This window comes from Rhipicephalus microplus, unplaced genomic scaffold, assembly GCF_043290135.1.
Source record: "Rhipicephalus microplus isolate Deutch F79 unplaced genomic scaffold, USDA_Rmic scaffold_12, whole genome shotgun sequence".
NCBI lineage: Eukaryota > Metazoa > Arthropoda > Arachnida > Ixodida > Ixodidae > Rhipicephalus > Rhipicephalus microplus.
This window is the reverse complement of record NW_027464585.1, coordinates 47,539,609-47,565,542: the sequence shown is the minus strand read 5'-3', so window position 1 is coordinate 47,565,542 and position 25,934 is coordinate 47,539,609. Positions and strand designations below refer to the sequence as shown.

At 46.6% G+C, this 25,934-nt stretch overlaps 1 protein-coding gene across 9 annotated transcripts in view; it reads left to right on the top strand.

Moving 5' to 3' along the window:
• LOC119168190 (sphingosine-1-phosphate phosphatase 2) overlaps positions 1 to 25,934 on the top strand; it is a 325,637-nt gene that overhangs the window by 160,059 nt on the left and 139,644 nt on the right. For 7 of the 9 annotated variants that reach the window (XR_012888520.1, XR_012888521.1, XR_012888522.1 and 4 more), the window contains one exon: positions 8,738 to 9,007. The exons of 1 other annotated variant lie outside the window; for it this stretch is intronic. Coding sequence is in view for 5 of the 8 variants with exons in the window: in XM_075882538.1 (XP_075738653.1) it covers positions 8,738 to 9,007 (270 nt within the window). In the remaining 3 variants the exon portion in view is untranslated. One more of the 9 variants, XM_075882539.1, reaches the window with a different exon arrangement.

The following is a 25,934-nucleotide window of genomic DNA, read 5'->3' as shown; positions in this document are numbered from 1 at the left end:
GGTGCTACCGCCGGCACTGACGGGTGGGACCTTCGTTGCGCGTTTGTAAGCGCGGCAAGCTTAAAAAACAAAAGTGTGATACCACTCCCATGTGCCACTTGAATATTTAGGAGAGAACATATGCAAGAGAGAAAGAATAAGTACGCAAGATAGCACATTGAACAGAACACCATACCTTCAAGGAAACGGTAGAGAAACTTGTTTATTGCGTATTAATTCATTCGCAACCTGCGGAAACGAACAAGAGGGCGTCGATCGAAACGTTCCTCGCACGCACACAGTCTGACGAGCTTTAGTATCCTCGTTGACACTGTTCACAAGCAGCAATCACAATTTTAGCAATCACAATTTTTTTTTTTTTCTGATCGCCGCGTCACTTCTCGGGGCTTTTGTCGAAGGCTGAAAGTAGCGCGGATATTCTTCGAATACGCTAGGCCCCACACCTTTCACAAGCCTTCGTGTTTTACATCCTTGCTTAAAATCAGAAGCAGCGAAATGACTGCACACGGTTGAGTAGCAGGAAGTGGTGTTCGGCGTCCAATTGTCTCGTGAAATGACTTTTATCTACTTTTGCCGCAACTCCTCGTCGCTTGGAATTTCGTGGAATGAAATTCCTACTTCCTTCTTTTTGCTTGAAGACTTGCAACCGGGCACGCAACAGTACGCCATCGCACCTGACACGGGTCATCACAGCCGAATGAACCACGGAGACTTGTGTGCGTAGGCCGCTGCACGAGACAGAAACGAGAGAAACCGTAAACTAACATTCCTGATTACTTAGCGAAGTTCGCTGATAGGTGCGCGGAAAAGCCTCACGAGAAAGAAGCGCGAAAAATGATAGCAAAGCATGAAACCGGCCCTGCAAACACGAGGTGCAAACGACGTTGTTTGTTTACACGCACTCACTTATTGCCGCGTGTCATCTGTTCACGCAACACAATGAAGCAACAGTTAAATATCATACTTGCTGAAAGTACTACGCTGCGAAGATAGGTGCGCGGAAAAGTATTGCCAGAAAGAAGCGCAAAAAATGATAGCCGCGCTTGACAACGGCCGTGCAAACGCGGGGTACAAACGACGTTGTTTGTTTATACGCACTCAGTTAATGCCGCGTGTCATCTGCTCACGCAACACAATGAAGCAACAGTTACAATTATACTTGCTGAAAGTACTACGTACCGTTTTGGTCGTATATAATTGGTGTTGCAAACGTATGCGACACGAACAAAGGTTTCCTGGAGATGCGTCGCCGCGGCTGAATGCGCCGACTCGATGATGATGATGATGATGATCTCTGTGGTCTTCCCCTTTATACCGGGGGGGCACCTTTTAGTGTCCTGACCGGAATGAGAAAAAAGAAAAAAAATCACACCAGGTCCATGAACATCACAATTGTTCACTGTCTCCTTGACCACCACTGTAGAAGCCTTGCTTTGGTTATTGCTGTCGCTGCCAGGGGGTGTACGTTAGTATCCCGGCTGTCGCCTCCCGGTGCGCCGCAGTCTTTCACAAAGCCGAGTGCCTCCGGTAGTGTGGCGCCATCTGTCTGACGGAGACACAGGCATTCGCAGTGAAGCACCAGGTGTTCAATGTTCTCCTCGTCTTTCCCGCATGTCCTGCACTGTACAGTGCCGTCGGCCAACGGCGGGTCGAAGTGATGGCGATACACCTGGGTACGGAGCGATCCAGCACAGGCCTCAAACAGAAGCGCACTGCCGACAATATTGTCGTATAATCGTTCGGCGGAGATGGTGGTCTTGTGAGCTCTGTATAGGGCCAGACTGGGTTTCTTCTCCATAGCCGCCTGCCACATCGACGTCTCAGCTTCCTGCACTCTATTGCGTACTCCTACTGCCCATTTGCTCTCTCTGTCCTCCTGGACAGGGTCAGTAAAAAGGGAGTACTTGCGGCACAGATTGTGGAGACGCCTGCGCCATGGTGTGTTCATGCCCTTGATAGCGGTGTATCTAAATACACGACGGGTCCACCGCTGGTCGTTCATGAGGCGAAGACTTCCTTCGTAGGCCGCCTTGCTCCTTGCCTCGCGTGCCTCGTAACTTGACCATCCGAGGTCGCCTTGTATAGCTTCGACAGCCACACGTCCATGACACGCCAGCGCCAGTCGCCCGACCTCACGTTGACCTCTTTCCAACCACTGGCGTGTTGCTGCAGACAGGCAGATAACGGCGTTGGCAAATGTCAGCACTGGCACATGTACTGCCTTCCACAGTTCGCGCACCAGTACAAACCGGTTGCATCCCCACAGACTTCGCCATCGCAGCACGTTGGCGGCCCTCACTGAAGCCTGTCGAACGTGCTCTTCTTGCTTGTCATAGATATCTGCGGAGGTGCAAAGGTTGACACCGAGATACCGGTACTGGTTTGATACCGGAATGCTTCTTTCGTCGGGAAGCTGCACATCAATGGTCTCTGAAAACTGCAATATGGCCGATTTTTTGGCATTGAAGTGAAGGCCCAGACTCTTCAGGTGGTCGGCCGCCAGTGTTACCAACCACTGAAGGTCACTGCTGCGCTCAGCCAGTAATACTAGATCATCCGCGAACATTAAGCTGGGCAGCGTCCATGTCTGCGCCACCCCATCAATCATGAGGCGGAACGCGAAGCCAACTCCCGATTCCACAAGTGCCTGCTCGAGTCCCGCCACATATATCATGTATAGCAGCGGAGACAAAGGGCAGCCCTGCCTGAGTCCTCTTGTCACTCTCACAGGCTGTGTTCTGGTGCCTCTGAAGCATGCTACCACCGAGCTATCTGGATAGAGCCGCCGGAGAAAGTCTGTCCACACGCTCGGCATTTGTCGTTGGTCTAACTGGTGGAAAAACTCCTCGTGTGGCACACTATCATAAGCCTTGGCGACATCCAGAAAGCATCCAAGCAGACCTCTGGTTTCTCTCCGTGCCACCTCGATGGTCTGGGTGAGCACGAAAAGATTGTCTTCGAAGCGTCGGTTCCGTCGGAAGCCATTCTGGAGTTCCGACAGTATGCCCCTCTTCTCCGCCCAGCCACTCATCCACACCTTCAAGACTTGAGCAAAGAGTCTATATAGGACGCTCGTCACCGTGATTGGTCTATAGTCGCCCAGCAGTCTAGCGTCGCCTCCTCTCTTGCACACGAGGCTTACTCTGCCGCATTGCCAGTCAGGTGGGATTGGGCCGTTCTTGAGGATGGTATTGAAAATTCCAGCGAGGTGTTCTCGAGCAGACTTCCCCAAGCATTTCACAAGGCCCGCCGTAATGCCGTCCAGTCCAGTAGCAGTGCTTGCACTGATACGCGGGAGTGCACGCTCAAGAGCGATCCTCGTTATCTGCCAATGGTCCTCTTCACTTGGCTGGTGAGGCTCATCCGGGTCGCCGTTTACTGCTGAGGTCGATTCGTCATGTGTGGGATTGAAGAGCTCTTGCATGTGGGTCGTGAGGTGCGCTGCGAGGTCGGTGACCGGTAGGTTGCTAGAGTGGTGTCGAATTTCCGGTGCCGGAGTTTGGCGATCTAATGAAGACACATATTTCCAAAATTTGTTTGCACCGTTACGCCCTGCCTCTGTGATAGCTCGCAATTGTTTGCTATTGTACTGAGCTATTTTGCTTTGTACGAGGATCCGCATCTCTCTTTTGAGGCGGAGGTATTCCTCCCAGGTACTCATGCACTCCTCTCCGGGTGATGTCCTAACAGCCGCTCTGTGTAGGCGATTCGCCGTTCGTCTTGCAATAAGGGCCCGTTGCACTTCTTCGTCCCACCAGCCTTTGCGCCTCAGGCCGCCGCGGGAATTTACGCGAATTTCGTGCTTCTTCATGATGCGTCTCAGTTCGAGCACAAAATTATATGTTGGTGGTTCCGTCGGTTGAAAGTTCTGCTCGAATGCTTCCGCGACTGCCGCATACTTCGACTGCGGGAGGTGCCTCTCAGCTGGGTTGCGGTGTTCCTTCGCAATGGTTCACCAGGAGGATCGAGAAAAGCTCAACTTGATTCGGTTGTGGTCACTTCCTATGCTGAATTCACCCTTTTCATCGATGTTCATGTGGGTGAGACGTCGTGCTAAAGCAGGTGTCGCAAGCACGTAATCAATACAGCTGCGACTGTTCCTGGCACTCCAGGTGTACTGTCCTTCACATTCTGGATGAAGATTTAGCACATCTAAGGCGAGTGTACGTGCCAGTGCCAGTAGTAGTTCCCCATTGGCATCTTGGAAGCCATCCAGAGCTTGGAGGTGCCCATTGAAATCGCCCATAATGAGAACTTCTCGCTGGTTTGCCCATTTTGCCACGTCTTCCCTAATGCACTGCGCCATTCTTGAGTTTCCAGCATCGGCTCCAGCAGATACGGCAAAGTAGGCCACCCCTACCAGGACTGCCAGCCCTTGCAGGTAGCACTCAACCCACATATGCTCAACACACGGGCTGTCCAGTTTCTTCCAAGCTGACCTAGTTTTCCACAGGAAACCTATTCCTCCCCCTTTCCTCGATTCACCTGAACGGTTCAAGCCAGCCCACTGCCAACTTTTATGTACTGGTGGCTCTTCCATGACTCGAAGGTGTGTTTCAGCCACGGCATATATCTCTATATCTTCGTCATCCATCATCTGATATAGTTCTTCCCATTTGCTCGCCGTTCGAGCACCATGTAGGTTAAGGAAGCCTACATGTATGTCCGCGTTCTTCTTGCGGCTGCGGCGACGGCGGGTCGACTTTTTCTTTACGTCCTGTGCCAGGAGCGCTTCTGCCTCCTCTGTGGATTGGCCATTTGTAAGATTGCCTGTCCCAGGGCAGTCATCATGGGGATTGTTGGTTTCACCCTCCATGCCCTGTGCTTGTAGTTGCCCGACGGGCGAAGCCCTAAAAAAGCACATAGTCTGCATCCCAATCGTTGTCCTAGTTGCTCGGCGACGTATTCACTGTAGGAAGTTCCATTCATCTTATCCTGGAGAGCCTTTGTGACACTGACGAACTCCACGCGCGTTCCAATGTCTGAGCAAATTTGACGTAGGTTTTGATTCCACAACTCGCACTTTATCCGCATGGTATCGTCTTTGGGTCCTACTTCTGGGACGCCGTACACCACGAAAAAGTGGCCTTTGGCTCTTGCCTTCCAGGAAGTTATTTGGGACCTGATCTTCTCAGTTGAATCATGTGGAGATGTGTCGTCTTGGATGTCGCTGAGATCGGCGTGTAGAACCACGATGGCCTTTGTTGAATCCCAGACGTCCGTCGCAGTCTCAATGGCTTCCATTGTTTCCACAAGCGTGGCATCTTTTTTCGTATGGCAGTGTACACCTCTGTGCCATGCACTGGCTTGGAGGACTGCCCGTTTGAGTCTACGTGCATTGCCATCGCCGTAGACGAATGCGCCCGGGAGTCCTGCTGGCCGTTTTGGGGGGCCGTTGGCTGTTTTCTTGGGCGAAGATGGTATGGAGGCCTGGCTATCCTCTGCCCTCTCCTTGCGCAGTCGCTTCTGAGCCCGCTTGCTGCGTTTGACCTGCCATCCTACGGCCTCTGCGGGAGAGCCACCCACTAGCTCTTGATCGCTGTTGGGCTTGTTCTGAGATTGGTCTATCACTCTGCCAGCATCGACGGCCGCGGCTTTGACCGCATTCCTTTCATCACTACCCAGTAGCTCTTGATCACTGTTGGGCTTGTTCTGGGTTTGGACTATCTCTCTGCCAGCATCGACTGCCGCGGCTTTAACCGCATTCCTCACATCGCTTACATCCTCAGCAGACTTGGTCACTTCTACCCTCCTCGTCACACTGGTGCTCTCGTGGCTGCTGGTTTTGTCTGCGTCTATTATGTTCAAAGCTCTCTGTAGTGCTCCAACTTGTTCAATTAATGCTCCTCTCAGCCTTCTCTCCTCTGCAAGTTTGTCCAGCAGCACCTCTCGCTCGTTTTTGCTGTTCACAATATGTGCTTCCAACCGCACCGCCAGGCTATCTGAGGCCAACTGCCACCTCTCCGACTCCTGTTTGTATTGTAACTGAGACTGTTCACTCATGACCCTCATTCTCTCGCATATGCGACAAAGGAAGGATGAATCAGCCTCCGCCTCTTGCGTTGTCTCAAATGGTGTGTCTGATCGCTCGAGCCATCGCTCGCAGCTCGGACACTGCACCCAATCGACCAGCTATTCTCCATCTAACGCCTTTCCTTTTGTAGCCTTCGCCCTCTTGGTGTGCTTCATTTCGGTCGAGTCCACACAACACCGCACTATGGTCGAACTGGCACCACCTCTCGACCGCAGTCGGTACCACTACGTGTCGACTTTGGCGCTGCCTTGGTGGCCACTAAAGCGAGACCGGCCTGTTAGGCCTCGTCCCCCACATAGGCTTGTGTAGCGCGTCGTTACACTGTCACCGCACAGGGATGTCTCGATGGTCTCCCGCCGATGCGCAAGATTGCTGAGATACGCCTTAACCGCTCATTACAGCACGCACCACATTACAGCACGCGCGCACCACAGCTCCACCGTCGCAAAGCCCCTCACACGTGCATGCTGGAGAAAACAGGCGCCACCTCTCGTGCACAGTCGGTATCCCCACCTGCCGGCGTGGGTGCTGTCGCGAGGCCACTAGAACGAGACAGGCCTGTTAGGCCTCGTCCTCACATGGGCTCTTACAGCGCGAAATTACGCTGTCACCGCACATATATGCTGTCCCGATGGTTCCTGGCACTCGGTGAGACACCTCCCAGCCCGGTTAGGTGATATGGTTGGGCGATATACGTCTTGACAGCACATCGCATCACGAGCACGTTGCAGAGCACTTCCTTCCTTCCACAGCCATCGCCACGAACCTCGATTCTGGGACGCCAACGACTCGATTCTGGGATGCGAGCGCCCCTGGCGGACAGCAGACGCAAAAAGAGAGGAGGATGCGGGAGGCGGCCGAACGGGCCCGGCGGACTGACTGCGCGGGCACAGAAAATAAAGGAGGCTATGCTCTTTCCTTACCACGGGAAAATTGGCCTATTTTTGTATGTTGCAGCTAGGAATTTTCTGTGCTGTTGCTACTAGGTTTACAGTGCCATGCAGTACATCAAAATAAATATGAATGAACGTACTTTTGAATTTTTTTTGAAACAATAAAGGAAATTTATTTGGCACAAAAATTCGTATACAAAAAATTTATAAAATTTTCAAGAATTTTTTAAAAACGAAGCGATATCTCCGACACAAAATTTTTCTGAGGAATTCTGAAATATACAAAATGTTTATCACAGGGCAACATTATTTAGAAGAATTGTTAAAATTGATGAAGCTGTTCTTGAGTTACAAAAAAATTGCCTGATGCATAGCGAAATAGTGAAGTTCTGAGTTGGTCCTACGCGAGATTTTTTTTTTTTCGAGAAAAAAAATTTTCAGCAAAATATTGCCGAAATGCAAGTACTAAATGTAGGGTTTGAAAGGTACATTTGACGAAAGAACTGGCAGATCTAAATAGGTAACAAAAATTGACAAACACAGATAATTAGGTTTATTCACAACAAACGTTGTAATTTTATACTTATATCTTCCGAGTTAAAAATTATGGAAAAGTTATGAGAGATGCAAAATATTTAAAACAGCGTATTGGAGTAGGATTGAAAAAATGAAAGTTATAGCTCGAGAACTTCTCGAGCTATAAATTGTGCACTACTGCGGAGCGTCATGCCGAGGTCGATGCCCGGATCCCTCTGGGGTCGGAAGTCCACGTGTCTTTGTGCTGGAGGCAGCACATCGCACCCAAATGAAGTAGACACGCTAGAAAAAATATGTGGGACACATACAGAGCAAGTCAGCCAGCTCCAGAATACGATAAACAAAACAAGGTGAAAACCAAACTTACTCGCGACCAACAGCTGACGTTCCCGGCTGATTTGATAAAATTTCTGCATTGGAGCTGAAATCCGATGTCAGCACATCGGTGTCCGATTCCTCACTGCTCGAGAAATCCAAAAGATCGCTCGTCGAGGCGTCGGCATCGAGCGAAATCGCGTTTTTCCGAGCGCGCGTGGTTTCGGATGTTGACGCCATCACGCGGATCACGTGCGTTTCAACCTTTGAATGGGCGCGCCCTTTAAAAATCACCGCCACGCGGTAAAGATGCGAATCGTACAGAAACAGAAATTCTAGTGTGTGTACAATCGCCTAGATGGCGCTGCAAGTCCATAAGCACGGTGTTTGTTGAAAAATAGGGGCGTGAAATTGTCGTTCACCGGTGAACGATGCCTAGTGGCGTGGTAAGGAAAGAGTTAAAGAGAAGGCAATTATGCAAGGTGACACTTGCGGGAAATTAGTTGGGCAGATACGATTAAGAAGTTTACAGGTACTATGGAGTGGCAGCATAAAGCACAGGACCGGGTTGATTGGTGCAACATGGGATAAGCCTTCGCTTTGCAGTGGGCATAGTCAGGTTGAGGATGATGACAATGAAACACTATTGCTAGACGTAATGTAGACAAACGCACAGGTAGCTGCTTCCCATGTCATGACTTGCGAGTGTGCAAGTGTTGCACAACTCTCAGGCCGCTTGTAAATTCATTAATTATTTTCAATTTTTATATTTTAGTGCTTGACAAAATGTACTGAAATTTTGACAGCTTATTTCTGAAGGCAGTCACATGACACAGATTATGATTGGGAATTGGGTGCCATAGCATCATTTTTGAGACAACAAATTGTGAGTCTAATCAGAAGATGGTCATTTGACTCGTGTATAGAGGCATTTGTAATTAGCCGAGACCACATGCAGGACCTGCTGGTTGGCCTGGCGTTTGCCTGGGCACTCCTGTTCCCTCTGGCAGCCATCACAGTGACTGTGGAGGCATGGCTGCTGGCACAGCCATGGGGCGGCCCCCTCTGTGCTGCACTGCTGCTGCTCGCATATCCAGCACCTCCACGGTGGACGCCCGCACGAGGGGACACGTGCCTTGTGGTGACCACAGTTGCTGGGATCTGGGCCGGCGAGGCACTGCTGCCCACACTGCTTGGCACCGCCACACCTACACCTGTCAACCGTAGCGTCAGTAGCCTATAGTATCTCTCTAAAGACTGTTTGTTCATATAAAAAAAGAAGTGTACACTTAAGGGCTCATTTCATTGTTCGACACAATATTAATGAGAACCAAGAAAGATGCCAATGAAATTATAGAGGATGTTATGAGAAGTAATTGTCGTGTAAATGTGAAGAAAGATAGCTTGCCACCGGTAGGGCCAAACCCTTGAATTCTCTTGAAGCTCTACACCAACTGAGCTACAGTCGCGGTTATCTCTCAGTTCACTTTTTAGGGTATATGTAGGTTTGTGCGAATAGTGAAGTTTAGGTTTGAAGCAAATAGTAATTTTGGTCAAATAATTTTTAATCAAGTAGTATATATGACACAAAGAAAAATTGGCATATTTATCATGATACGTATAACTATTCTGTTCAATATTTAAAGAAAAAATTAAAATAAGGTTTCTATGCTAATGCCATTTTTTTTCCTTAAAGGAGGCCAAAAAAAAACTGAGTTGTAGGATTTGGCTCTCAGTTAAATGCGAGTGATAACCTGTAAAATAGGTATAATTTAGAATTTATTATACTTCGAGCATATAAGTTGTAATAACAAACTTTTAAGTTTAATAAAATGATGCATTGATTCGAGGGTAGTATGTTCATTTAAAGGGGCCCATCAACACTTTTCCGAGTAGTCGTGGATTGGATTCATTATACAGAAGCTTATTGCCTCACGAATTCACCACTGCAAATATTTTTAGAATCCGTCCAGTACCAGCGCAGTTGCAAAGATTTGTCGCCGCTATAATTGCATTCTTTCCTAACAAAACATTGGAAACTAGGCAGGGAGGGATGGCACGGGGAAGGAAAACGTCGCACATGCCTCCTGACCTTCGGGGCCCCAGTAATGACCGAGCGCGTCATGCTAGAATTAGCCAATGCCAAATACAATGGCTGTGACAAGAGATTTTTGTGCTTGTCATGTCATTTGCCATGAAAAGAGAGCAATTTTTAGTTGAATTTGGCAATTGTGAATTATAGGCTGTGTGCTGCGCTATAAAATTTGGCTCGTGTGTTGTTGGTAGTCTAGACTACCGATCGGCCGCATTTTCTGACCATGCTGAAAAAGTGTTGCAGGGAAACTTTAAATTTTAAGAGGGGCTTTACGGCAATGCGGATGTCTTCTGAATTAGTGCTTTCGCGGCTTGACACTCCTACACTACAGTGAAACCACCTGTACAGGTGGTTTTACTGCGGATTAATATACATGCGAACTAATATACATCTATCTGTCAATGCGAATACTTTGAAACTTTGAAAAAGAAACTGACGTTGCACCCCCGCCACAGCCTACCGTAGTCAGTACTTCCATGCCGCCAATCCTTTTTGTTGAACCCGGAGTTTTGGCAATCATTGATAAACTTAAATTATCTTCATCATCAGGTATCGACAACATAAATTCGAAATTTCTAAAGAACACTCAACAGATCTGTGCAAAATTTTTGTGTCTACTTTACTCGCAGTCTCTTTCCACGGGTGAGCTTCCTAGTGATTGGAAACACGGAAATATCACCCCAGTATTCAAATCAGGTATTAGAGAGTCACCCCTCAATTACCGACCAATTTCATTAACTAGCATTCCATGCAAAATCATCGAACATGTCATCTACACCCGGATTATGGACTTCCTAGACTCAAATAACTTTTTCAATTCCGCGCAGCATGGCTTTCGTAAAGGTTTGTCGTGCGAGACTCAACTGACTATGTTTTCGCACGACTTGCATATTAACTTGGATTCTAACGTACAGACTGATGCCATATTCCTGGACTTTGCGAAGGCATTCGATAAAGTACCACATAAACGCCTTCTGTTGAAACTTTCCCGCTTAAACCTACACCCCGACGTCCTAAAGTGGATCCGTGAATTTTTAAGTAACCGCACTCAGGCTGTCTTTGTTAACAATGCTACCTCTACTTCACTTCCGGTAACATCTGGTGTCCCGCAGGGGTCGGTTCTGGGCCCGATTTTGTTCCTGATATTTATTAACGATCTCCCAACTCGTGTATCCTGTAAAATCCGAATGTTTGCCGACGATTGTATTATTTACCACACTGTTTGTAACGCTTCTGATCAATTAGCTCTACAGAGTGATCTTAACAATGTAAAACAATGGTGCGATGATTGGCTAATGGAACTTAACGCTCACAAATGCAAAGCCTTATCCTTCACCCGCCGCCGTTCTCCACTTGTTTTTCCATATTCCATCAGTAATATTCCAGTTGAAACTGTTAATTCTTTTAAATATCGTGGGGTCACACTCTGCAACGATCTTTCATGGGGTTTGCATATCACGAAAGTCATATCATCGGCAAACAAAACATTGGGATTCTTGCGACGTTGTCTACGTAACGCACCTAGAAATGTAAAATTATTAGCTTACAAAAGCCTTGTTAGAACTAAACTTGAATATGCTTCCCCAATCTGGAGCCCGCATCAGGCCTATCTTGAAAACGCCCTTGAGTGTATTCAAAACCGTGCCGCTAGGTTTATCAATAATTCTTACTCCCATGACGTCAGCGTATCTTCACTAAAGGCAGAACTTCAACTACCCCTCCTTTCCCTCCGCCGCCGTATCGCCAGTCTTTCGTTATTTCATAAGTTTTTTCACAGCTCGATGCGCATGCCACCTTATTTTGTTCCCCCAGCGTACATCTCTCAACGAACTAATCATCCACTTCAAGTCGGACGCCCACGTGCACGCACCGTTACTTTTTCAACATCATTTTTTCCTCGCACGGCAGTTGCCTGGAATGGCCTTTCAGGCGACATTCCTGCCATTACTTGTACTTCTACCTTCACAACCAGTATCACTAATCATCTTTCACTTTAGGACAAATGATTGTTTTCTGGTCAATTTTTATGTACCCAACCCTTATGTAATGCCCCGCAAGGGGTCTTTAAGGAAATAAAAATGAAATGAAATGAAATTTTCAATCATTTAGATACGAATCAAAGTGAACATGAATAGCTAACTATTTGTGCGAATATTCAAAGCCATAGAATATTTGCACAGGTATAGGCATATGTGTGCATTTAAAAGTGGGAGCGTCAGTCAGCACTTTCTTCACATTTAAATTACAATTATTTCTCATAACATCCCCAATATTTTTCTTTGTGTCATTGTCTGTTAGTTTTCATGAAAATTTTTATTCATTTAGTTACTCAAAAGGCTGGGTAAGAAAAATATGGCAATGCTTGAGTAACCTTGTTAAGTCGGGAGGTGCAATCTCCTTCATGTGCATCGTTTAGGAATGTGACCAATCCACATGGCATAATTTGGAGACACCCAATATTACATTTTAAAAGGCCCCATAAACTACCCAGAGGTTTAAATTTATTTGTGGTAGGGATGTTGTGTGCAAGTGTGCCATGACTACGGAGCCGTGAGAATGTTTCAAAATGGCACCATACTAGTGAAGTTAGGGGCGTTTGATTATCGAAAAGCGGTGGTCACTTCTTTTGCTCTTTTCATCGCTGCTCTTTCTTGGTATCTTCGCCCAAAATCGCTCTGGCCTGTTGCCGAGCATCCCTCCCAATTTCGCGCAGCATGCACATCTGCGGCACGCTGCTCGAAACATTATCTACTTCTGGTTGCCATAACTCTCTCCCTCCGCGGACTCCATTACTGCATGCGTGTTGGCGAATCGCTGTTGCCATGCTGGCCTGTGCTTATATGAATTGTGCCTGTGTGGACTCTGTCCTACAGGCAGCAGTAGCTGATTCGCAAGCGCACGCTCACACGTGGGTGACACGACAAACAACTAGCAGCTGCTTGCAGACTAACCAGAATGTCATCCCGCCTTTATTGGGACCGGTATATAAAGACATACGCAGAATGTATGGGGGGCGTTACGCTCCGGTGGCAGCCTAATCAAAGCATTGAAAGGTGGCGACGTCTAAATCTCCCCCCTTGAATCGAAGCATTGTCTGTTGGGAGGATGGAAGAAGCCTGACACAAAGAGTTTCGCAAATTCAGACGGTGCCGCAAAACAACACGTCAGTCGTAACGTGTTCGTGTCACACTGCTGTCCTTGGCCACAGAAGACCGTTGTGCCGACTGCCCGCGGCGGGTTGTTGATTCTGCGAGGTCAGCTGGCTGAGGTTCCTGAGCGGGAACATGCTGCAATGATGATGGCGGTGGTTGTTTTGCAGCTGTCTGCGGTGGTTCCTCTCTGACCGCAGCAGGTGTAAAAGGCACTAGGTGATGGTGGTTGTGCTGCAGGACTCCATTTCGCTTCGTTTCGACCAGGTAACTTCGTGGCCTTTGCCCTGGACTGAGGACTGTACCTTGCACTTTCTCGGGTCGCACCCAGACGCGCTGACCGGTTTGGAGCCGTGGCAGGTCTAGTGCTTTGTGATGGGCATTGAAGTTGTCTGTCTACCTCCGCTTGAAAGCTGCATCCTTATCGGTGACTTCTTTCCTTGACAGTCAGTTGGGACGTAGCTTGGATTCTTGTTTGGGGACCTTGGTTCTGAGTTGCCGTCCCCTTAACAGCTGGGCTGGGCTGAAGCCATCGACTCCTGGGGTATCCCGATAACTGAGCTGGGCCAGATGAGGGTCGCTCGACTTGCAGAACAGCTGTACAGGTAGAACAGGTGACTTGCATACAGGACTGTACGAACCAACCCCTCTGCCTCTCCGTTCAATTGAGCTTAGTGTGGACTACTGATTGCGTGTTTGAAGTTGTACGATGCTGCAATTGATGGAAATTCTTGGGACGAGAATGGTGGGCCGTTGTCTAACCTCACACTTTGTGGGATTCCATGCCTGAGAAGATGCTTTTGAGAGTGTCGATGACTGCCTGAGCTGTCGTGCTTCTTGGAATAACCACCTTAGGGAACCTCGAGTAAGTCCATCACTAGGATTAACATACGGTCATTGGGGTGGAATAAATTCATTCCAAGAAATTCCTAGGGACGTCTAGGTAGGGCTGTGGAGACCAGGGGCTCAGCAAGGTTCACGCAGGTGAAGGCACACTGTTCACAATCGGCGACGAGAGATGCGATGTGTGCAGAGATGCCAGGCCACCAAACCGATTCCCGAGCTAGGGCTTTGATCCTGTCGATGCCCTGATGACCTTCGTGCAACAGCGTCAAGACCACAGGCTGAAGGAATGATGGAATGACCATTTATTTATTTATTTATTCACATTACCGTACAGGTTCCCGTAGGGACATTGAGTAAGGGGGGCGAGAAAAGAAAACACAAAAATATAACAGAAGCAACAGAGTACAAAAACATTACACTGTGGTAATATAACATAATGTATAGAGGAAGGACATGCAAAAACAATGTAGTTACAATGGTGGTGTCTAATACAAAGTTGAATAAATGGCAGGTACTTAAAATAAATGGTGCCAAAACATGAGCCCGAGGAACTAAGTCAGAACACATTTGCAAATATTGTCACGTCGCTCCAGGGGTGTCAACAAGGTTTATTGACGTCTGAGCAACAGGGCTCTAACCAAGCGCGTCGGTTGGGCTTGTTTGCCAGAGCAGGGCCCCATGCGCACTTCTTTCTTTTTAGTGGCGTGTGCCTTCGCCTTGGCATACGACCCACTACTAGAAGTAGGTGGCAATATGTAGAGGTATACAGAGCTATATTTTTATGGAAACTAATGCCGGTATACTTGGTTGCAGAATAGTGTATGGTCAGTGATTGAAACTGTTGTGTTAGGAAGATCATTTCATAGTGTTACGGCTGTGGGCAGTGCTGATAAGTTTAATGCTTGAGTGCGGCCGTAAATGCGTTTAAAACTTCGCTGGTTGTTTAACCGATTCGACATGCGCACGGGAGTTTCTAGGGGAAGGGGGAAGAGATAATGGCAGTTTACATATTTGTGAAGTAAGCAAACGGTCGCAACAGCGCGACGTATTTCCAAGGGGTCGAGAGAGTTATAAAATTTTATTGGAGTTGCACTAAAATGACGGCTATATTTCTGAGAGATGAATCGTGCAGCACGGCTTTGAATTGATTCGATCATAGAAATTGAGTATTTTCGATAAGGGCACCAAACAGATGAAGCGAACTCAAGTTGAGGACGGACGTACGTTAAATAGGCTAGTTTACAGACATTCGTAGGGACCATACGGGGGCCTTTGAGCAAAACGCCATCGTAGGCTGAGAGCTTGTCTACTACAGAGGCGTACTTCGAACGGTGCAGTGGCATCTTTGACTTCTGTGGCCAACCCTCCTGGCAGAAGGAAATGAGAGCGTTGCACTCCATTGGACTCTTGTGCCTGTCGTATATCTTCATGGCTCAGGGGCAAGACATCCGACGTGCAGCCGACGACCTGTGCTGCGCAGAGTTCCACTGTGTCGAGGGGAGTTGATGCCTTGACTATTCGAGACAAGGTATATTCTGTCGTTAGCAGTTTTCCTGGCACGGGTAGCATGTGAAATCAGTATTGCATTGTCCTGGAGTCGCAGTCTCTGAATACGAGGTGGCAACATGTGCAGCTCCATCTTGCTCAGGAGTGAAACGAGTGGCAGGTGGCCAGTCTCGATGTGGAAGTTGGTGCCGGGCACGAACTCGTCAAACCTTCGGATAGCCCATGTCGTTGCCAAAGCCTCTTTTCGGTCTGGCTGTAACGCTGTTCGGTCTGTCAGTGACCTTGAAGCGAATGTGACTGGGTGGCGCTTTTCCAAGGGTTGCATCTGTAGCAAGACTGCACCGAGTTCAAACGAGCTGGCGTCTGCAGACACTGTAGCGACGTACGATAGATGGTACTTATCCATGCACCTGTCTGAGTCAAGAGTTCTTTAATTTTCTCGAATGCAGCCTTTTGCTCGTGCTACCACATGCAACTTGCAGAGTTGCTCAAAAAGGCTCTGATGGGTGCAGTGACATTCGAGATGTGTGGTAAAAATCTGGTGAGGTGAGTCACTATTCCCAGCAGTCTTCTAATGCCGGCGACATCAGTTGGAGCTTCCATGGCTTTGACTGCTTCGACCTTGCTTGGATCTGGCCTAATGCCCTCTGCCGAGATGACAACTAACTCCAAGGAAGGAGACCTCAGATACCCCAAAACGACATTTGTCCTGGTTCAGTGTGATGCCTGCTTTTGCAAGGCGGGACAACACCTGGCTCAGTCTACCGCCATGATCTTGGCGGGTGCATCCGTAAACCAGAATGTCATCTATCATATTGGCAACTCTATCTTGGCCCTCCAGGATTCTTGACATCTGTTTTTGGAAGTATTTGGGCGTGGAGGTGATGCCAAAGGGGAGCCGGCAAAAGCAGTAGCAGCCATATGGAGTAATGAACGTCGTGAGCTCTTGGGAATCAGCCGAGAGCTTAACCTAGTTGAAGCTTGCAGTCACATTGAGCTTTTAAAAAACGGTTGCGTCACCAAGGAGCCCGAGGACTTGCTCCATAGTTGGTAAAATATCACGTTATTGGAGGATGACTTTGTTGAATTTCTTCAAGTCAACACAAAGCCGCTTGGAACCACCGTCTTTCCGTACGACGACGAGACTGGAGCACCATGGTGTAGGCTTGTCGACCCTGCGAATCATGCCGACACTTTCCAATTCGTCCAGCTCACGGCAGACGACCTTGAACAATGAGATAGGGATCCTGCGGGGGACACTTAGCGAGAAGGGCATGGCATCAGGGTTCAGCCGGATGATGTACTCATCTTTCAGAGTGCCCATTCTTTTGAAGAGCTCAGTGTGCAGCATTGCCTTCGGGGTCTTCTGTTCATCAAGAAATTTTACTACTTGAAGGGCTTGCAACACAGGCAGTCTGAGGAGAGGTACAGTGAGAGACTGTTTGACATAGAGGCGTGGCAACTTGTTTTTTCTTGCCACCGAAGTCGTGCCAAATACTATCCTAGCACGTGAAGTGGCTGTCCTCTCGGGTCGTTGAGCAAGCTGTCGACCTGGTCGAGCTTGGTGGGCTGCATAGGGAAGTCGCTGGACACGGCAGGTACTTCGACGCCGGAGTCGACCTTGATATGCGTCGTATAATTGTCAACGGTAACGTCAACGAACTTTGCTGTAGCGGGCGTCCCAACGGCGGGCAAATGAATGGAGCTGAGCCTGTTCTGCTTGTACTTCCTCGAGCAGCACTCTTCAGCAAAGTGGCCTTTCTTTTTGCAAAAGTTGCAAGTAGAGCGTCGAGCTGGACAGTCCGAACGTCGGTGAGGCGTGCGGCCGCAAAATTCACATGTGGAAGGCTCACGGGTGCGCTCTCCTTGTGGCTGTTGCGCAGTAGGGTTAGCTCCGGAATGACGAGAGGCGGGCTTGTCCGCTTTTGCAGCGTCGAGTCTGTCCGTGCTTTCGTCCACCCATTCGTTCTTGCTTCCGTCCGTTTATGCGTCCATCCATGTATCCGTCCATCCGTGTGACCGTCGGTGCATCAGTCCGTCTGTGCGTCCCTCCATGCGTCCGTCCTAATGTCCGTGCCTCTGTTCGTGTGGCCGTCTCGTTGTCTGTCTGTATGCCTGTGCATATGCCCCTCTGTCTGTCTGTGTGTCTGTCTATCTGTATGTTCGTCCATCCGTCTATCTAGTGAACACTTCAAGTACAGCCATCTCACATCTTTTCATCATGTATTTATCATATACAAGTGCCGCCATCTAGCAGACATTCCAAGGACCACTCTTTCAGGTATGTGCCATTGGTGGCTACATACACCAATGGAGGAAGACAGACAGACCCACATCCTAAGGAGCTTTGCCCCTAAAAACTAGGCTTCCCGCTTTTATTGGGACCGACATATATAGACGTACACAGAAGGTACAGGGGGCGCTACGCTTCGGCGGCAGCCTAATCAAAGCAATGAAAGGTGGCGAACTCTACAGTCGTAGGCTCTTGTTCGACGGATCACAGTATCAATGTGCTGTGATCGGTCTACTCGTGAATGTTATGCGGATGCCCAAAAGGCCCGGAAAGAAAGGGGGATTCTTTCTTAGAATTTGTGGTGCGCCGGCTGCTCGGTAGTGCTGTCACACGTAGAATCGTTGGTTTATTTTTTATGTATTTATAAAGTACTGCAGGCCATAAAAATGGCCCAAGCAGGAGTGGGAGGTGGTACAATGATAATGATATGACCAATTAATATATGTACAGGTGTAGAGAAAGAAGAAAAACAAAAAAAAACGACAGGAAAAAATAAATCTGACAGGTGTGCAATATATTTGCGGGTTACATAGCTCGCACTTCAAAATAATTTTTAGAGATTTTAGTACATTTGCACACTCAAAAATATGGTGAGGCAGTTCGTTCCAGTCTGTTATTGTGCGAGGGAAAAAAGGGTACTTGAAGTTGCTAGTGCGTGCAAAGGCAGGTGTGGATTTGTAAGAATAGTATCCTCTAGTAGGATGTGAAGATAACGGAGTGAGGACGTGCGGAAGGTCCATGATAGTGTTTTTTTTTTAGATAGGTGAAAAAGAAAATTAAGTCTAGCTAGTTTCCTTCGGGATTCTAAAGTAGGAGTTTTGTTGTTAATTATTAGTTCTGTCGGAGAGTCAGACTGGCGCAAGCGATTGTAAATAAACCGAACAGCTAATCTTTGGACTTTCTCAAGATTATTAATATCTTTTTTTAGTGTGCGGATTCCAGACTTCAGACGCGTACTCTAAGCAAGGCCGTACTATTGTGTTAAAAGCGATGAGTTTAATTTTAGGGGGAGAGCTTTTGAGGGTGTGCCTTAGTAACCCTAATTTTCTACGGGCAGATGAGCAAATCTTTTCAATGTGGCAGGACCAAGTTAAGTTGTTGGTGATTGTCACGCCAAGATATTTATAACTTTGTGTAAGTGAAATTGGAGTTTCTTTAATACTGTACGAGTAAATTAGGGGTTTTATTTTGTTAGTAATGCACACAGACACAGTTTTCTCTGGGTTTATATGCATGTCCCAGTACTCACACTAGGTATTAACTGCATCAACACTTTGGTTCAATAACACTTGGTCATCTGTGGATTTCACTGAACTGAACAGAAAGCAATCATCGGAAAACAGCCGCATTTCAACACCATATTTAGCACAGGATGTAATATCATTGATATAGATTAAAAATAGTAGTGGTCCCAGGACGCTACTCTTGAGAACTCCGGAGTTAACGGGAAGATGATTGGAGTAGGTACCATTTATATAGACAAACTGCGTGCGAGAAGACAGATACGATGTTACCCATTTAACAATGGTCAAGGGAAAACCAAGCAAGTTGAGTTTGTGACTCAATTTGGAGTGGGGTATTTTATCAAATGCCTTGCTGAAGTCAAGGAAGATGACGTCAGTTTGACCAGATTTATCTAGGACTGAGGAGAAAAAATGTATACAGGAAACTAATTGGGTTGTTGTGGATAGACCTTTACGGAAACCGTGCTGGAATGGTGATAGTATGTTGCGCTCGTTTAGAAAATTAATCATATAGTTAGAAATTATGTGCTCTAGAAGTTTACAATAAGTGCTAGTGAGTGATATTGGTCTGTAGTTAGACAAAATAGTGTTATTTCCTTTTTTAAGTACCGGAATTATTTGAGCGATGCGCCAGTCTAAGGGAGCAATGCCTTGAGAGAATGATAAACGAAAGATTACTACTAGAAGCGGGAAAGCGATTCAGCGTAACGGTGTAAAAAAGTATTTGGCAGATTGTTCGGACCACATGAAGATTTTGTTTTAAGGTTCGTAAGCATGGAAAAGACACCTTCAAACGTTATGAAGTCAGAATCAATTTCTAGTAAATTACTGCCAATGGCACTATTAAATGAGCATGGATTGAAAAAAACTGAGTGAAAGTAATGGTTAAATTCTGTGGTCATTTGTTTCTCATCTTGAATAATTTGATCCCCAAGCACAATGCAATCTGTAGTTTTCTGTTGACTAACTTTTATGTGGCACCAAAACTTGGCTAGATCACTCCTAAGGAATTGTGGTAATTTAACAGAATAAAATACATGTTTGCTCGACCGTATTCTTTCTGAAAGCGTTCTTTTGAATTTCTGAAATGGCAATCCTTTTGAGTTGCGCTTTCTAATACCGTTTACTTTTTGGTGATTTGAATGATTTCTCTAGTTATCCATGGATTTTTGGCATGTTGTTTTTTAGTTTTGTTTGGAATAAAACTGGCAAGGCAATAGCTACAAAGTGATCGGAAGGTATTCCACAGATAGTTTGATCCACAGATCGTCAGAAAAGCGATCAAAGGCTTCATCGAGGTAGTCTAGAACAGTCTCGTCATGGGCTCTAAAAAAAATTTAAATCAAAGCATTAAATAAAAAACAACCTGGTCATTTGAGGATCAAGAGCATAGTTTGGATGAATTAATATTGGGTAAATTAAAATCCCCTGTTAGTATTAGGCGGCTTCCAGAATATTCAACACAGAAATAGCATCACTGACACCTTCGTGCTGCCAAGTTTCAGTCAAGACTGTGATGTGACTGTGATGCTTCAAGACCGTGATGTTTCAGTCAAGACCGTGATGTGTTGCGACAGTATTCTGCACATGATTGGCGTGTTTACTTGAAATGTTTGAAAAAAAATTGCTGGTGGTTTAGAGGCCCTTTAAGATGGAAAATGAAGCAATGTGTCGTTTCATGTGAGTTTTAATGATTAATTACAATTTGCATGCCATTCAGTTTTTAATTGTTCTGCAGTCATTGATTTTCATTCGAAGGAGTGAAACCATAGGCTCCAAATGTGAGTACATTTTAGTTCTATTCATTTCAAGGAAAGAAAAGTAGTACTTGTGACTTTGGTCCTGGAACACGGCCTGTTGAACAACCCTATGTATATCGCAGTGTCTGCACCATAGTGGTCAGTTGCTGTCACGTACAGCACACTGAGGTCAAGTCAAGACATACTGACCATGGTTGAGCTCATTCAACGAGCAATGCACCTTGCTTTTTTTTTTCTTTTTTTTTCCCGCCAAGTTGAGAGAACTGGCATAAACAGGTTGCTTACACAAACGTAGCCATAATCACTCAAAAGAATATAATTGAGAAAGTAAAGTTATGATCTTCAAAATTTTGATTTGTCACTTAGCGTTATTTAAATGTTTCTGAGGCTACTTTTCATTTGCCGCTAACGAACTCACACACACACACACTTGTGAAAAGTCTACAAAGGTTGCCCAGACCTCCCACAGTCGGTTGGTGCAGGCCATGTCACATAAGCCTATGACAGGCTGCCGATAAACAGTGACTGGGAGAACGAATGCAGTGATTGTGTGACCAGGTTGACCAAGAAAGTTGCTAGGATACTATGAGTGCCTACTGTCACGTATATCTTCAACTAATGAAAGCTACCGTTGTAGTGTTTCTTTGGTAGCATCTGCAGTAGCATTTACAGGGACAATAAAGCATTGCCGACCGTAGTGTCATATGGCACATAAGAATGCTTTAGACTCGATTCTATCGCTCGGTCCTTGAGGGTGGCATCGAGCCTCACCATAATGAAGGTAGAGTTGTAAATAAGATGAGAAAATGTTTCAGCATGAAAGCTCTACTATGCATGCTTGTAGGAAAACCCGTCTGTCGAAATTAGATACAAATCACCACTTTTGCTCATTCACTTTAGGAAAGACTTCTATAAACAGAGTGTGGTGCAAAATTGGTTTTGATCACAAAGGTTTTGCGTTCAAGCTGAGATTTTGACAAGTGGACTTGTCTTCTTCAAGAAGACAAGCTTACTTGTCGAAACGTCGGTGGCTCAAGCACACATTTTCAGCAAGTTTTTTTGTAGTATACGTAAAGTACAGGAAAAGATGAAAGCACATACAGACAAAAAAAGCTATCTGTCTGTCTATATGTGCCTTCATTTTTTTCTCTCCTTTATGTGCGCTACAAAAAACTTACTAAAAATGTGCTACTAACAAGCCCGCATTGCATTCCTTGTGAACTTTATTTCAATCAGACAACCTCTGTTCACGGATTTTAAAGACAGTGGTCTTTTTTGGGATACTTCAATGCAGAAATTTCTGTCTTTCTGTCTGTCTGTCTGTCACAAGAGTCAGCCAGCCAGTCATATCTTAAGGGGGAACGCGGGCCCTTGAAAACTGAAAAATCGCGAAAAAGTCTGTTTTTGAAACTCCATATTTTTAGGTTGTATGTCACATAAACTATCTATTCTATAAATATCAGCGCCTGATTCAATTCCTAAGTGCAAAAAAGACGCTATTTCCGAGGCTGCCGCAGCGGCCAAAACACGCGCAAAAGCCAAAATCAAACCAAGCTTTGCGCACGCGCCATTCCGAGACCATGCGGCCGTTCCGCGCTTCTTGGTCTTGTTTTGATCGTGAATTCTTTCTCTCTCAGCCGCCTTTCAAAATAGTGTCAACAATGCGGTTGAGATCGTGTTTCTACAAGATGCGATTCGAAGCGCTGATTGGCCAGAGCAGCTCATTCATATCTTGGGCGAAAGCGCGCCTGCCATTGGCTGCTGCGCTGGAAGTGGGGGCGGTCCCTCTTGGCGATGGCACGTCTGGCGCACTCGTCTCACTGTTGCTCTCTGCTATGTCCGCTTCTATAGACGTTTGCTTACGGGCCGCTTTTTGCCTTGAGCTGTATTTTTGATCAGCTTTTCTTCTTTTTTTTTTCTTTTTGCACAAGTTTTGTGTCCTTTATTTTGGTTGCTGTGCGTGATGCCGACAACGAAACCGAAGACGGTGCGCTAGTTCGGAGCGCAGAAATGCGTTATGCGAATTCCACGAGAATCAAAATTCCACTTTTTCGCTGCAAAGGCTCAGTGCGTAGATGCTTGCGCCGGCAAAACTGTGCTGTCGGCTGCCACTAGTTCAGAATCCGAGAAACCGTGTGTACCTGGAGCCGCGAATGCATCGAGCGTGTTCGAGATTGCCGGATCCAGCACATGCTCTGAATCGGTACCGTGAAGCGTGACATCGAGTGTTGCTAAGATCGCCAGACCTAGCACTTCATCTGCATTCGGGCCAATAGCGTGCATGGGCCATCGGCCCTTCATCTGAGGACGTATTTCCTAACTAAGGAAAAAATCGATGCGAATGCGAGATGTTGAGACGCCGTTCGCGGTGAACTCGAATTTACGCCAGCGATGCAGAAAAAATTTGAACTAACGCAGCCGGCTCTTGAAAAAGATGCCCTACGTCTGAAAAAAATTCTAAACGGCACTTATGAGAAGATGGAGCGAAGACAAAAGAGGGAAAAGTGCACAGAGACACTTCAAGCTACTCTGCTGGAGCTTTTTGAGGAAAACACATGTGCTTAACTTTCAAAGCCCGTTTTCTCAAAATGGATTTTTTAGCTAGTTGTGGTGCTGAGGAAAGCGATTTCTCAAAAACTGCTTATCAGATTTGTGTGCTGTTTCTTTTATTCTGCTCCTGGATGATTTTGCCAAGGTAGAACAAGCTTCTTTTTTTGAAAATTGGTGCCATTACTCATTAATAAACAATTATTTTTTGATAAATGTCATACCGACTGGCTACATCAAAGTCAAAGTTGCATAAAATGTTTTTGGAGAAGAAATTGAAAAAAACCGGCTCTTTAGCGCCCTAGCATATCTATTCAAGGATGACCACAAAAAATTTCAGCCTTCTGGTATTTCCTGGGATTTCCTCCGGCTCTTCCTCAGGCACACAAGTGAACCACCCAGTTAGACCTCAGTAGCTCTGGAACCCCTGAACACAATTTCATGAAACTTTGTAGTTTTTTTAGTTTTAATGTAGTGGACATACTTCAAAGTTTTATGAATATATCTTAAAAAATAAAAAAGTATTGTTTCTGGGGTAGCCTCCTCCTTAAGCACTTGCTGAATGCCCAGCCATCTTTAAGTGGTGGCAGCATTCATACTTGCTAACTTTGTCGATCAAAAAGCAAATATTGCACATATCTGAGGCGCAATATTAATACGTAAGTAATACGTGGTGTGTTATTTTACTAAAAAATGCATACATACATAATTCTAAAAACTTTAGTCATTATGTCGACGGAGAAAGACACACTGACACTTTGTCTATGAAACTCAAAAACTGGCACAGTCACTTCTATGGTCGCTTTTTATTAATTTTAGGACAACATAAGACACATTCAGTGTTGGCAAACACAGAACAACAACACTCCACATGTGATCCAACATGGGAACACAACGCCCCTCGCGCTTGGATATATAGTCGCTGAAGCTCTGCGGAACCTTGCAAATTCTGGAACGACACAAGCACGGCTGCACAATAGTGTATGGTGACTCACTCACTGCCATGTCCAGTTCTCGAACTCTCTTGATCAGCACTGGTGGATGTTCGGAAGCATCGCTAAGATGCTGAACCTCTTTGGGTTGCTGTTCAGCTCTTCTCTGGTTTTGGAATTTTCGCTGCTCTGCCTATTAGTTACGGAAGGCACTTTCTTGTGGCCAGTCTGCCACCGCTGCTTCTGGTGTCATGGTAACCGCACCACTCCGATGCCAGAGGTGGTTCACATGGCAGCGAAGTACCTGGTCATCAGGTAACACGACCTCCTATGACACTGGCCCTGTGGCTCTCAATATGACTGCTGCAGTTCATGGCGGACCCTGACTGCAGTTATGAATGAAGACGAGATCATCTGTTTGGATTGCCCATGGAATTGGCACAGGTTGTTATATTGACAACTTTATCGGGGCGACTGCGGGACGACGAGGATTTATCACCGCTTTCTTGGAAGGAAAACAGTGCACATGGAATGCCTTCAACCCAGCGTTACCCAAGGCCAAAACAGGTTCCGAGTGAGAGGGGCAGATTACTGTGCTGGTCACCAGGGTACAACGGAATGTAGCTCAGACGTGCATCGCCAAAGTCTTTGCTCTGCTATTTTCCATGGAGCACGCAAGGACAGGACAAGGTGCACTTGGCCAGCAATGGCCAGTGCCAGTTTTTTTTTCCCCTCTCCCCCCCCCTTCTGCCATTTCTTTTTTCTGCAAGAGAGGGACACCATTGTACAAACCCTCGCCGGAAGCGTACTAAGGCTAAGCCAAAGTCCTCACCCATAAACGAATCGGGACACCTGTCTGGGGACTCCCCCTCCTCCCCAGTGTGTTATGAAATCTGTGGTCCTGCCTTCATGGGTAGTGCAACATATCGTCGAGCTCACACTGGCTGAAGGTGTGCACAGTTGTAGGGCGGCATGTCATCAAGCATAGCATTAGCTGGAAGAGTGGACAGTCACGGTGAGTGACGTCATCGATAACACCCTAATGACTGGAGACATTTTGAATACGAGTGAATTACCACTAGGTAGAACTGACCTTGAAACGGCCCAACAAAATCGATATGTAGCCGAGGCAATGACGTTCGTGTGGTCTTCCGTTGTTGGACTGGTCCTCAGGGCATCTCCGACATTGTCTCTTGGCACGCCTTGCAGCAGCACTGCCATTCTTCTATTGCTGCATCCATTCCACGCCATCCAATGTAACTTTGTCCTGAAGCCTTCACCCTGACGATTCCCGGGTGTCCTGTGTGTAAAGTTTCAAGTACATAAAGATGCAACTTTTGGGCACCGCCACCTTATCGCCTCACAGCAGAAAGCCCTAGTGAATTGATAGGTCATGTTGGTGTAAGAATGACACGAATTCAGTGTGCACATTGTCTCTTGACCATCTTGGTAGGAAGCGCAGCAACTATTACACAGAACACATGACACAAGCGCTTAACTTCAACTAAACGCTTATTGCAAACGTCAGAGTATATAAAGGGGGTGAAAGAGAAAAATAATAAAAGGCTGAACAACAAAAAGCACACGTTCAGTGCTGTTCATTACTCATGAGTTATTATCTATCACACCACCCAAAAAGCAAAGTTGGTTCCGTGTGAGCGAGATAAAAGGTGAACTAACACACTCAAAGTTATCACGTGTCATTTCTGCTGCTTCTATGATCAAACGGATTAAGAAATCTCTGTCCCAATATAAAATGCATGTGTTATCGAAATACGGCACA